Source organism: Suillus clintonianus, assembly GCF_016758775.1.
Source record: "Suillus clintonianus strain FC179 chromosome Unknown DEU56scaffold_30, whole genome shotgun sequence".
In the NCBI taxonomy this organism is placed as follows: Eukaryota; Fungi; Basidiomycota; class Agaricomycetes; order Boletales; family Suillaceae; genus Suillus; species Suillus clintonianus.
In genome coordinates this window covers 245,035-257,799 of record NW_024539254.1, presented here as the reverse complement: position 1 = coordinate 257,799, position 12,765 = coordinate 245,035, and the positions used below count along the sequence as shown (strand labels likewise).

The 12,765-nt window shown below is 47.2% G+C and overlaps 3 protein-coding genes across 3 annotated transcripts; 2 read left to right on the top strand and 1 right to left on the bottom strand.

Moving 5' to 3' along the window:
• Nucleotides 1–2,534: 2,534 nt before the first annotated feature.
• Nucleotides 2,535–7,507, top strand: DEU56DRAFT_755604 (uncharacterized protein; the record flags this gene model as incomplete). The annotated part of the gene is made up of 20 exons (XM_041349929.1): nucleotides 2,535–2,797; nucleotides 3,064–3,091; nucleotides 3,185–3,268; nucleotides 3,324–3,347; nucleotides 3,398–3,496; nucleotides 3,550–3,648; nucleotides 3,698–4,193; nucleotides 4,245–4,294; nucleotides 4,341–4,523; nucleotides 4,579–4,755; nucleotides 4,808–5,016; nucleotides 5,219–5,344; nucleotides 5,429–5,512; nucleotides 5,601–5,712; nucleotides 5,765–6,029; nucleotides 6,085–6,284; nucleotides 6,334–6,610; nucleotides 6,870–6,919; nucleotides 6,985–7,023; nucleotides 7,223–7,507. The coding sequence occupies 20 exons, from the start codon at nucleotides 2,535–2,537 to the stop codon at nucleotides 7,505–7,507; spliced, it is 3,150 nt and encodes a 1,049-aa protein (XP_041209118.1).
• A 1,522-nt stretch (nucleotides 7,508–9,029) lies between these two features.
• On the top strand, nucleotides 9,030–9,269 carry DEU56DRAFT_705601 (uncharacterized protein; the record flags this gene model as incomplete). Its single annotated transcript, XM_041347403.1, has 2 exons — nucleotides 9,030–9,119; nucleotides 9,171–9,269. Coding segments are annotated over 2 exons (189 nt in total), but the record flags the coding sequence as incomplete, so codon positions are not given.
• A 1,358-nt stretch (nucleotides 9,270–10,627) lies between these two features.
• DEU56DRAFT_944224 (uncharacterized protein) lies at nucleotides 10,628–12,761 on the bottom strand (the record flags this gene model as incomplete). The annotated part of the gene is made up of 7 exons (XM_041358980.1): nucleotides 10,628–10,998; nucleotides 11,033–11,056; nucleotides 11,414–11,541; nucleotides 11,595–11,836; nucleotides 11,892–12,246; nucleotides 12,295–12,660; nucleotides 12,720–12,761. 7 exons carry the CDS (start codon nucleotides 12,759–12,761, stop codon nucleotides 10,650–10,652), a joined length of 1,506 nt encoding a protein of 501 aa, XP_041209116.1. The 3' UTR covers nucleotides 10,628–10,649.
• Nucleotides 12,762–12,765: the final 4 nt, after the last annotated feature.

Here is a 12,765-nt window from a genome sequence, read left to right as displayed (position 1 = left end):
ACCTACATGTACTTCGGTAATGAGTCGAAGTATCGCCGCTGCAAGCCCTCGTGCAATTTGAGCAACCACGTCGCTTACTTCGAAACGGTGCGTGTTCCCACAGAGTTTGATATACGGAATACTTAAAGTTGTGCTGCCAGCTCCCCGATTCGTTCAAAGATTTTTCAGGCACTAAAGGAATCAACAGCGAGTTTACAACACATTGTCGTAGAGAGTTCTTCCACGAGCAGTGGAAGATCTTGTTAGACGATGAATTCTTGGAGGCGTATGAGCACGGGATCGTTATTATTTGCTGCGATGGTATTCCGCGCAGATTCTACCCAAGAATTTTCACTTATTCAGCAGATTATCCTGAGAAGTAAGTCGACTAATTTAGTGCGTTAAACTACACTGATTTTTTGTCCGACTAGAGTACTTGTAGCAACGGTTCGAAATATGGGAGGTTGCCCATGTCCTCGTTGTCTGATCCCCAAGGAACGGATACAAAACATGGGAATGCCTCGGGATAGAACACAGCGCATCACTCTGGGACGCAATGACGAGAGAAGAGGGATGATAGTGAGCGAAGCGCGCTCACTAATTTACGAGCAAAACTATGCTGTTGGTAGCGCACCAATAGAGCGCATTCTTAAGCCCCAGTCATGGGTTCCCACCTCCGTAAGGTTTGAATATCTATCACTGAAAACGGCTAACAATCTGTTAGAATGCATTCTCAGACCGCCTTAGTCGTTTGGGTTTCAATATTTTCCATGCGCTTGTAGTAGATCTACTACACGAGTTTGAGATCGGCGTCTGGAAGATGCTGTTTAAGCACTTGTTACGTATCTTATCGGCGTATGACAAGAAGCTTATAGATAAGTTGGACAAGAGGTAAGGTCCGTCATCCTCCGTTCTTCACCTCACATTGACCACCTCCACCAGATATAGGCAGATTCCAACGTTTGGCTCGGCTACCATCCGAAAGTTCTCTGCGAACTCTTCGGAGATGAAACGAATGGCGGCTCGAGACTTTGAAGACCTCCTTCAGGTATGACTTAATAGCTAATGAAGTTTGATATGGCCTAACATCACTTGGATAAAGTGCTCTATCCCTGTTTTTGACCGCCTTCTTCCAGAACCACACAATAGCACAGTTCTTCGGTTGTTATTTACAATGGCTCATTGGCACGGACTGGCCAAGCTTCGTATGCACTCTGACCCAACCCTAGAAATAATGGACGAAGTGACTACAGCGGTCGGCCATCAGTTTCGTCATTTTAAAGCCACCGTATGTTCCGCCTTCGATACCCATGAACTTCAACAGGAGGTCGATGCTCGTGTCCGACGTGACGCAAAGCAAGCGGAAAAGCAGCAGGCACGGCAGAAAGGGAAGCAAAAAGCCCCCGTTGTGGAGCCAGAAAAACAATCAGGCAAGAATAAGAAACGACTCAAAATATTTAACTTTCAGACATACAAATTTCATGCATTGGGAGACTACGTATCTACAATCCGCCGGTATGGAACGTCCGATTCATACAGCACTGAACCGGTCAGTCTCATAATTTTCGATTCCGGATTTGACTCACCAACTTTATCCAGGGTGAACTTGAACACCGTTTTCCCAAGACTAGATACTGGCGTACCGATCGCAAAACATTCGTCAAACAACTCACTCGGATAGAACACCGTCAGACTCGCATTCGTCGTATCGGGGACAGCATTGTTCCTCGTCCTCACCTCGAGATCGCAGAGATCGCGAGAAGCCCGCATGTCCACCACCACATCGGTCTGACACAGAAGTTCCCTGTACATATAGGATCGTACTTGTGTGACCACGTAGCTGATCCAGCAATTGTTGTAAGCGTAATCATTTATATTCAAGCTACTTCTAACACCCCTACAGAATTTTGTGCCGAAACTAAAGGATCATATATTGCGCCGATTCAACCAATCTAGAGATCTTCCAGGTACTGGAGAAGAGACTAACACTGATTCCATTATTCTGAAGGACGATCGCATGTATTACCACAATACCGCCAGGTTCAATTATACATCATACGATGTTCGCAGGTCACAAGACGTTATTAACCCCAAAACTCCCCATTGCAACATCATGGCTCTACGTGCTAACGATGACGTTGGGCGCCAAGGCCACAGATACCTTTACGGAAAGGTACTTGGTATATACCACGTCAACGTGATCTTCATAGGAAATGGTATGGTCAACTATACTCCTCTCCGAATGGAGTTTTTATGGGTACGCTGGTACACTCCCATGGATGATATCGCCACCTGGGACACCTCAACGTTAGATCGTCTCAGCTTTCCGAGCATGGCGGACGAGTTCTCGTTCGATTTTCTTGATCCAGCGGATGTCCTTCGGGGCTGTCATATTATCCCATCATTTGCCGATGGCAAGAGACATCCCGATGGTTTGGGAGTTTCGGCATGCGCGGGCGACAAGTATGATTGGTGCCAATACTATGTTAATCAGTGAGTTAGGGGCAGCACTTCACAAACATCGAGCTCATTATTACAGGTTTGTCGACCGGGACATGCTCATGCGCTTTCACTTTGGTCTTGGAGTGGGTCATGCATACTCTCACCATCGCCTGACGCAGCCGGAGCTTCACCCAGAAGGCAGTACAGCGCATGCAGCTTTTACCCATGATGTTGAAGACCCTGGGGAAATAGATGGAGTTGGGGGCGAAGAGGACAGTGAAGATGACGATGAAGATGACGGTACTGAGAGCGGATCAGATATCGAGCAGAGGTTCGGTTCCAGCGACGAATCATTATTAGATCAGTTCGATGAGATGTACGAAAGCGATGTCTCCCTTGATTACGAGAACTAGATGGATGGAGCAAAATCGATTGATAGCGCTCGCTAGACATAGGCGCAACCTTGCGGCGCAGCGCTGCTAATCACCGCCTCGCATGTTATACCTCAGACTGTATGGCATCGCGACAGCACACATGTAATAGCTAATTGTTCCGCGATACATTTTTAGTGAATTTTTACAAGGCAGTATTTGTATTTAAAGCGCCTGCTTTCCCTCTTGGAACCAATAACATCTTCTGCAGACGATATGGCATCGCCAACTTTCAATTCGTATTTTTTCCCAGATGATCTGTCAAGTCTCCAGCCTGTTTATGCGGGTTTTTTTTGCTTGTTACCCCAACACTGCTAACTCAGTTCGTTCAGGGTAGCCTCACTCTCTTACAGAAGCCATTCTGTTTTGTAGGATATCTAGCGGTTGGGTCTCGACCAATCCTCTACGCACTGTATGTAAGTATCATTTGTTTTTCCTCAAGGTTTTTAGGCGTCTCATCGTTGGCCACAGTGTTCAGCCATCCGCCTTGAGGCTGTAGGTGGTTTAAAATTTTGTAGGTGTCATATACTCACAAAATTTTATAGCTTAAGTTGCATGTCGAAGTCATAGCGTATGTGTTGCCGCTTACTCCTCACAATTCCATATGGGAATCGTGCGTGGAGGTACCTATATTCGTCGCCAAGGTATTCAGTTAGCTCTGGACTGCACCTCGCCTTCCCATTGATAAGTCTTGTAGGCGCACAATGCACCCGACGCCCCACCCGTGAACTTGGACTTGAACGCCATCTGGTCAAGGCCGAGTAACGACGGTGTCCTTCTACATGTGTATGCATGGGTAAGTACACCTTGCAATCTCAAGGCTATCTCGTCTGACAACTGTATAGGGCAATGGCCATAATACAATTATCGTCGATGCTATATTTCCGTCTGGGCACGACCACGAGGCTTATCCCGAGTTTGACGATGCTGTTCTTGCAGAACTGTCGGAGCTGCTGGGTTCGCTCCATGAAGGTTCAGTTGTGCCAGACACTTCCCTGGCCTCGTCAGCTATGCCAGACTCCTCCCTGGCCTCATCAGTTGTGCCAGACTCCCGCGGGCTATCCTCTATCGCACACAGTCACAATGATGACCAACCAAACAATACACCCACCCGCAGCGACTCAGAAAGCTTGAATGATATCCAGCTCAAGTATCCGCAATGGCAAACCGTTCTGGTCCGCTTGCGGATTCTCATGAGGCTCGATATTTGCTGCGGGGCATGTGGGAACCCGTTCTTGCTCACCCATATATCAGGTGCTGAACATAAAGCTCGTTTCGTCGCCAATCTCTTCGAACGAAGCCTGGCTGAACTCCGATTGACTCGCGCAGAGCTGTGCTCCAGTCAGTACCTCGTTGATTTAATACGTCCTGCAGATACTGACTCTTTTCTAGTCAGGGCGACTGATGGGTCCGAAGTGACGGTAGAAGATATTTTGGTATTGGTATGATTTCTACGTCGTTTCTATTTACTTGTCTCACCTTGAATAGGCCGCTAAATGGGTGTCGGCATTACTTTCTGACACCAAACGATTGGCAAAAATTGCGATCTTAGACCCCCGACCGCCCCTGGGCTTTAGCATCATAGACCTCCCACTGGAAATACTCATTGAGAGATGTGTAGTCCTGCTACACCGATTCCTGCTTCCAAATTCGGGTCGCCTGCCAATTGCGGTCAGTTTTTTCGAGTTAGCTTTGGTTGTCAGGGTCTTACTCTTTTACCACGCAGGACAATGGCCTTGCATGGTTTCTCATGAAGGAGATTGCGAAATCACTCGTATATCATCTCGTGTTCTGGCGCAGCGTATCAGCCACAGTCCCAGTAGTTTTGGCTGATATTGCACCGGGGATCTTCAGGAATGCCCCACATCCACCCATGGAGACGTTAGCATTTGTGGGGGCCTCCGTAAGTTCTACTCTACAAGCTTTCATTCATCTAAACAATCCTTTCGTGTTAGTGTTATGGCTCTATCCTCCAACGGCTGGGGGAGATTTTGAAGGCGATGTCAAAAGCGGGGAAGTCCACAACCGTCAACGTATCGCAATATCCGCCAGTCAGCCAGGTCTATGATGAACTTCTTCAAACGGTTGTCCTCTTATTTGCACAGAAGGACGACCCAGGATACCCGGCATTTGTGAACCGCATGGCACAGTTGTGCAACATTACGTGAGTTTACATTTAGTTCATCTCTTTACAAATAACTAATGGGAATGCTTCACAGTGAGACTGAAGTCTATCGGATTCCCCGTAAATAAGATGAAAAATTGTCTTCTGTCTTCTATATCTTGTCCACGGGTCTATTTGCAAATTTTCAAGGTTCTGTTATATTGCGCACTTTCCTGTGATAGTTTAAGATAAGATCCTATAGCACAGTCCCCACATGTCCAAGTCAGATCAAGGAACATAGTGCGCGCTATATGCATCAAAGCCCACCGTATTATATCAAGTCGCTCACGAACACTACAGGCTTTTTCTCACTTCCAAACAAGGAATTGTGCGGTCTGATGGAACATTCCAGGTTCTCGCAAGGACAATTGATTCATTTCAATTATTTGGTCTAAGTGGTGTTTTTTTATAGACCGCTACAATTGCACAGCCACCGCTACTCAAGGCTATTCAATGATTCATCGCTTGGAGACCGCTGTCGCAAGCCTTCTTGTATGTAAGCCCTCATTGTATGTAAGCCCTCAATAATTGTATTGACCTCCGTCTAATCCTTTCTTATCACCCCACTTCAATATGTTAAATAGTAATTCTGCGTTGCCTCATATCCCCACCACTCCCTCAACAAAGCACATTCTTGAGATCGAACACGCGGAGAATGCGCTCAAATCTTGGCTTCGCAAACGGGGACGCGAAATTGTCAGTGGACTTGCATGTTTCTCACAATGATATAATCTAACATCGACTCCAGCTTCCAGACTCCCTCTTCGTCACAATTTCCGTGCTGTTTGCATGGGTCGATCCCCTTGACCTCATAGCTGTCATACAAGTGAGCCTCAGAGTGGTTGCAATGGAAAAGCTCTTCCAGCAACCAGAGCTCACTTGCATCTCATTCCTCCTACAAGGAGGGCGATGCTACATGGAGGAGAGGATGTATCGCGCTCAGATGGAAGTTACTTTATTCAGTAAAGCTATTGCAAACTTGTGCGAAGAGTTTGGCATCAGGTGTCGCCCATGTAAGCCATGCTGTTTAAGAAATGAAATGCCGCCTGACTCCAAATTTCTTCCTAGCTCTAGTACCCCTGCCAGAGCAGCACACTGGGTATATAAGTGCGTGCCAAATGCCGCCTCCCCCGGACGAATTTGAGGGCTTTCAGCTTCCAACTGCTGCACATGTCAAATGCCAGAAATGGCTTTCCATGTCATCAGAATTCATAGTAGATTTCCCGCAAATTCAAGAAGTCCCTCAGCTTTACGAAAACCTCTTAAGGGTGAGCGCTGTTCACGATAGTAAAGACTTTGTATTCTAATACTATACAGCTCAATGGTCAATTCCTTTCCCTTCCTTTCTTGATGAAGTCTTGGGTCGGTAGTGTCACATATCGCGCCTACATCAGCGCATTCTGTGCCGACTGTGCCGACACCAAACTCCTAGGCATTAACATCGACAATAGCCCTAAATCAGAGAAGGAGAAACCCCTGGACGTTCTGAAGTCCGATCTTCATATTCTAGAGCTGAAGAAACATCGTGCACAGGCCGAAGTGGAGATGTTTTCAGAAGCTATAGCACGCACTGCGGGGCCTCGGTCTGAGGATGGTGAGCTTGCAGCTTAGCTTGAGTTGTCTCATACTGAGATGAATTTAGGCACATGCTCGTCTAATGGCTCTGACGGGACTTATGAATCGTGTCTACCCGACAATTCTTCCGAAGATTGGTTTGACAATTGGTTTGATGATTTTTCAACCTCGTCTGAATCTTCTAATGCCTCTGTACTCTTTTGATGCTCTCTTGTGCTTGCACATTGCCCACTGGAAGTGGGCTGTTGTAATGGTACTTGTACGTGGACTTGATCTAGGTCATCTGTACTACCCCTACCGCCGTTTTTATTGTTTCGATTACCGATTAGTATGTGCTTAGTGTCCGCCCTTCTGACATGTTGTTTCCGATCATAATTTATGATGATTTTGCAGTGGGATTCTCGCGTTAAGGGGCAAAACATTGGACCCGCTGTATCACTACTGAGACAACACACGCCCCGTTGACAACTCCCTCCCTTTTCCACCTCCTTCCTATTTCAACGCGTCCTCTTCATCGTCGTCCTAGGGTGAACAACCCATATGGCCTATCGCCGTCAACTACAACTAAACCATCTTATCCGTATTCCAACGCCGCGGCTCATCACAGCCACATCCTTTCCTTTCTGGTCAGAGTATTCAAGACGACCCCGCCACATCCTCTCCAACAATGCGTAAGTGCCAACGCACGGACCTCAATTTGGTAAATCCAGTCGTTGCGGATCCTCAACAACCTCACCAACATCTCCCTCAACCAGTACAACAAACCGGCGTACCAGAAGATGGTTTCATTCATGATCAGGATGCCGCAGAGAGTGGTGGAGACGACGATGAGGAGGAGGAGAAACCAAAGTCGGACAAGAAGGGAGGAAGGCGAAAGATTAAGATCGAAAATGAGACGTCACATAACATTCTCTAAAAGGTGTCTACGCCTGTGTCCCTCAAGCCCTCAAATTTCCTGCACGGTTGTCCACTCCCATTGTTTCGCGACTCTGAAAGGTAGGATTGAGTATATCTCAGTTGGACCCCCCACCCACCCACCTTTAGCTTGAAGATCCTCAAGCGTCTCCACCATCCCCCCAATCTCAACATGCACCTTTCACCCAGGCTATTGAGCCTCTGAGCGCGTTCCTTGGCCTCTCGTCGTTTCGCATCGCGTCTCTCAGCCCTTCGTCGTTTCGCATCGCGTCTCTCAGCCTCACGTTTTCCATCTGCCGCCGCTAACGCTGATCTAGATCTAGTTGTATACGCAGATCAGTATACGTACTTGACTATAAATGTATACCATACGTACGTTCTGGCATGATAATTCAGCTAATGAATCAATCGTTAGATACATACGCGCTCGCAAAATAATTGACTCGCCTGTTTCATGGGTGCCATGGAATATAGTATCGATTTACTGATTCAAGCTGACCGTCTCATTCTAGCAAAACCCACTTCGTAGAATCTATATAATCGATCCCACAAATAACGCCACACACTGGCAGCTATATTCAGTGGATCTCTCAGTATCTCGACGTTTTACAGGTAACGGTTAGCGGAATGTCGATGTCCGTCTGTTTCCTAGTGTGCGTCCATGCTTGACCCCCGTTACTCAAGGAATCCATCCAGCTTCTCGACAGCAAGGACAAACCTGACGTTGACGGCACGCACAAGAACGCGGTCCTGTTCAGTGGAACCAAGGTGCTCCAAGCAAGCCCGACGGGTACGTTCAACACTTGCAGTGTATTCCTTCGTTAATGTGGTCATTTGGATCTCAGGCCAGGGTCAAGTTACTGCAGTGACTCCGGATGGTGATGTCTGGGACTTGTTTTGAGAACCGGTTTCGGCACGGCCCAGGGACAACTTGTGAGGACGATGATATTCTCAACGGAACGCGTTTCTGTAAATAATCTCGAATCGTTTATGTTTATCGGATTCTTGCTCATCTTCGCGATTGCCGCTAGTTGGAATGTTTGGGTGAAGGGTACGTGTCATCTCTTGCGTACCGGGCGACTAATCATAAGCTTACATATAGGCATCGAGTGCGATTTAAAAAAGTCCGAACTTTTGCTTGACTGCGTGCTTATCATTACGAGCGTTGTTCCCCCGGAATTGCCTATGGAGCTTTCTTTGGCCGTCAATGCGTCCTTGGTGGCTCTATCAAAATTTGGTATGTCATATTTCATTTTCTGTGATACTTTGTCTCATTATTTCTAGCCATATTCTGCACCGAGCCATTCCATATCCCGTCCGCTGGGAGCCGTGAGCCTCGGTCTATTTGATACAGACAATCTTCTGAGTTTCTTGTAGAGCTGGTATAATTGACCTCGAGGCCAGGTTCGACATATTCTCAATGAGGAAGACGTTAACAACTCTTTGATCATGATCCAACCTACTCTAATGTCATCCTTCTTCTCGATACCTTCTTCCATATTCTTATTTTCCACGGTGAAACGGTCGCTCAATGGAGGAAGGCAGGTTACCAAGACCAGGATGGGTACGCGAACTTCAAAGAGCTGTTGGAGAACCCTATTGCAGATGCTCAGGTGCGACTATTCGGCTGTGCTTCTGACTCACTTTAACGGCCGTACATCCAGGACTTGCTCGTCGACCGCTTCCCTATACCACGATACACCATCTGCGACCAGGGTGGCAGTCAAGCTCGATTCCTGCCATCCAAGCTCAATCCTTCGACGACTCATGTTGATATCGATGTATGGCACTGCACAAGCCGCAGGCGCTGGCCAGGCGATCTTCACGGACGATGTACAACACTTCTACTTACATTCACGCTACTATGTACCGCTACTAGTCAAATGAAAATACATTCTAACATGTTTTAATTCCAATAACAATCTATAGCTAGCCAATTACATATCAAAATTATATCTCACTTGTACAGTCAGCTAATAATGTTTGTTGAGGTTAGCCAGTTACAATGTATGAAACATTCAATTGTTGTGTTGTTGTCCCATCTAAAATACATGATCAATATTATATCTCCCTCGTATTGTCACCATTTAAAAAATGACACAGCGGATTATAATTCTACTGGAGATGTGATGGCCTGCAGCCATGCAGTTATCTCACTGTTGTCTGGTTGCAATATGCACGCCAAGATGGTATTTCTCCGGCATAGTCTTATCTCATTTTACCTATGTGTTACACCATAATAAAATTATCAAATGGCATGCAAGCAGGCTGTCACAATTGTAGTTCTTGCACCTTCTATGCAACCCAGATAAGATATATCTCACTGTTTAAAAAATGTCACAGTGGATTATAATTCTACTAGAAATGTGATGACCTGCAGCCATTCAGTTACACTGCATGGACATGCAGTTATCTCACTGTTGTTTGCTTACAAGATGCACGCCAAGATGGTATTTCTCTGGCACAGTCTTATCTCATTTTACCTATATGTTACACCATGATAAAATTATATAAGGTTGAAAAATGACGTGTCATAATGAGTTTTGGTTACCAATCCTATCTAGTCATATCAATTTCAGGTAGATTTCCTGATGAAACACTTGCGACGTGGAGGACTGAGAGCAAAAGGTCGGAATAAGACCTGATTCAAAAAATACTCACAGCGCGCATATATCACATGCGAAGGAGACGACTTGGGCACAATGTTAGGTGAAAAGGGGACATCACAGCACCGTCAGCGTCCTGGTCCATTCAATTATGGTCAACCAACGTAGCAGGGAATCATTGTGACGACTCCTGGCGGTACAGGAATTACGTGTCTGAGTCAAGTTGAGCTTCACTTCTTCCTATGTCAACACTGCAACCAGCAGAAACTCCGCCACGCAATTAGTGGCTGGTTTGAGGCGTGAGGGGAAAGAACGTCGACCGCATCTAGTGCATACGCAGATCATGGGAATCAACGAAACGAAGAGGTTATATATTGCAGTAAGGTGTATGCAAAGTGTTCGGGCAAGTTACACGGTGATATGTTGGAGACACTGCTCGACAACAGAAACAACAATATTGATGTGATCATCAAAGAAGATTAATGTAGTGAAGTAACGTAAAAACGCACAATACACGCACCTCTGACACCCGCTACCTCAGCACGCAACACAGTCTCCGTCTTCATACTCTCCAAGACCACCACCGGCTGACCCATTCTCAACGCGATCGCCGATGCTTGAGAACATCCTGGCCGAGGGAGAGCAGGTATGCAGGAGGTGCGACAGCCACTGGCGCCAAGCAGCAGGTGAGATTGTAAGGTCATGCGAAAGGGTATCCAGGGCAAGCGATTCAAGCTTGTTAAGCGAGTGGACAGGAAGTTTGCAGTTGATAAGACTTGAAGCTGAGATGACAGGGTAGGGAGAGACAAGGGAATGAGGGTGTCCCGAATTCGGAGAGAGCGGGGTGTCATTGCGACTCGTGGCTGCTAGCACTAGCATTGTCAACCTTGAACGAAAAAAATTGTTAGTAATGGACATACATACATAGATCATTGAATACGCACCTATATGCAGCAGCAGACAAGTGCCGGGAAATGAAAACGTGTACAAATGAGCGCCGGAAGATAAAACAAGTGAACATACGCAGCCAGGCATTCACAGATGGACACAGATGGACTTGCAAGGACAGGCGTATGCAAACACAAATGTTCCCAAATGGGTGCCACGTGCAAATGAGTGCAGACGTCGCAGACACAAGCAAAGACAACTTAGACAAGCGAGAACAGCGCAAACGAGCAATTACCATTTTTGGAAGGTACGGGTACACCACGGGTACGGGTTTGAGCGCGGGTCTCGAAATCTCAACCCCTACCCGTACCCGAGGAGTACCCGTACCCGTGACCCGCACGGGTTACCCATACCCGTGCAGATCCCTAAAGCCACTGTCCGAGTCGATGAATTTGCCGTAGCCATCACGAAATGCCGCACACTTTGCAATCTGGATGATTGCTTCGTGCTCAAACGGGTACCGCAACTCGCGGCCATCAATCTGTTGATAATTTGTCATCCTTCGAACAGTAGCATTCGAAAAATAGTACATACTTTCACTGATTCACCAAATATAAAATTGAGGGAATTGTTGCCGGTGAGGAAATCGATGGTCGACTTGATGTGATTGGCCTGGACCACCGGGTCCGCCCAGATTGACATTTGGAGCCGGTATAGGGTTTCGACGAGGTCCTGCGCACACTGCTTGAAACGATTGAGTATTGTCGACATTGGTGTGATGACGGTCTTATATAGCCCGGATGTGTTTTCGTCGATCCAAAGTTTGATCAAGTGTTCTAGTAGCTATCCCATTAGCACGTATCCTAGCTGTAGCACCAACGGGAAACTCACCTTCGCCAATAACGGACGAACACGCATCAGTCAGAGCAGCTTGTACTACACTTAATCGACTCGACGAATCGTGGAAGCCACATCGATTAAGTGTCTCTTTGATGATGGCGTCCTTCGCGTCCTTCATAATGATTTTCAAATTGTTTTTGTCGATTAAAGGTACTGTTGTGGTCGTGGTGCCGGAGCGGTCCCCTTGACTGTACCGGCGACCTGCACGGACTGACGTAGAGCGTTGAGAGGTAGTAGCGATTGGCGTAGTTTCCGAATCCGACAAATGTGACTCCCTTGGGGGTCTAACGGGAGGGAGTTGGTACCGTCGTGTAGTCGATTTTTGTACACCCGTCGTGTCGTCTCTCTAATACATGAATAAGTACAACTCGGAGGATATAAATATAAGGCTCACATAAACAACACCATCCGTATACTCTTGGCGGGATTTCTCTCCACCGCGAAGCGGTAAATAAGCATACACCATGCGATACCGAGACGCAGTATCGCCCGAAGGTGCAAATGATCGCTGGACTCGATCAGGCCCTGGCGCGCGAGGGGTTGTCCCAGAGAAGTGTGATGCCCTTGGTAAAGGCATGCTGTCCTGGGAATTAGGCGGCATTGAGCTGTAGCCATCGTGCGAGAAAACAGGGGGAGGATAGATGTGAGGGGGCAATTCAGGGATGCCCATCGACTCTGGGATCTCTGATGTGCAGCCCAGCTGATCTGCTGATGAGTGTCCAGCGACATTCAGTCCCGGTTGTCGAATGATGGGCACGTCCTGTCATCGTGCGATAAGGAGTCAGCATACGAAGGGGGGGATCTAAAGGTGTGACTTACCCGCACAACTCTTCGGCGGCCTCTGGTTTGGCTTGCGGGCATGGTG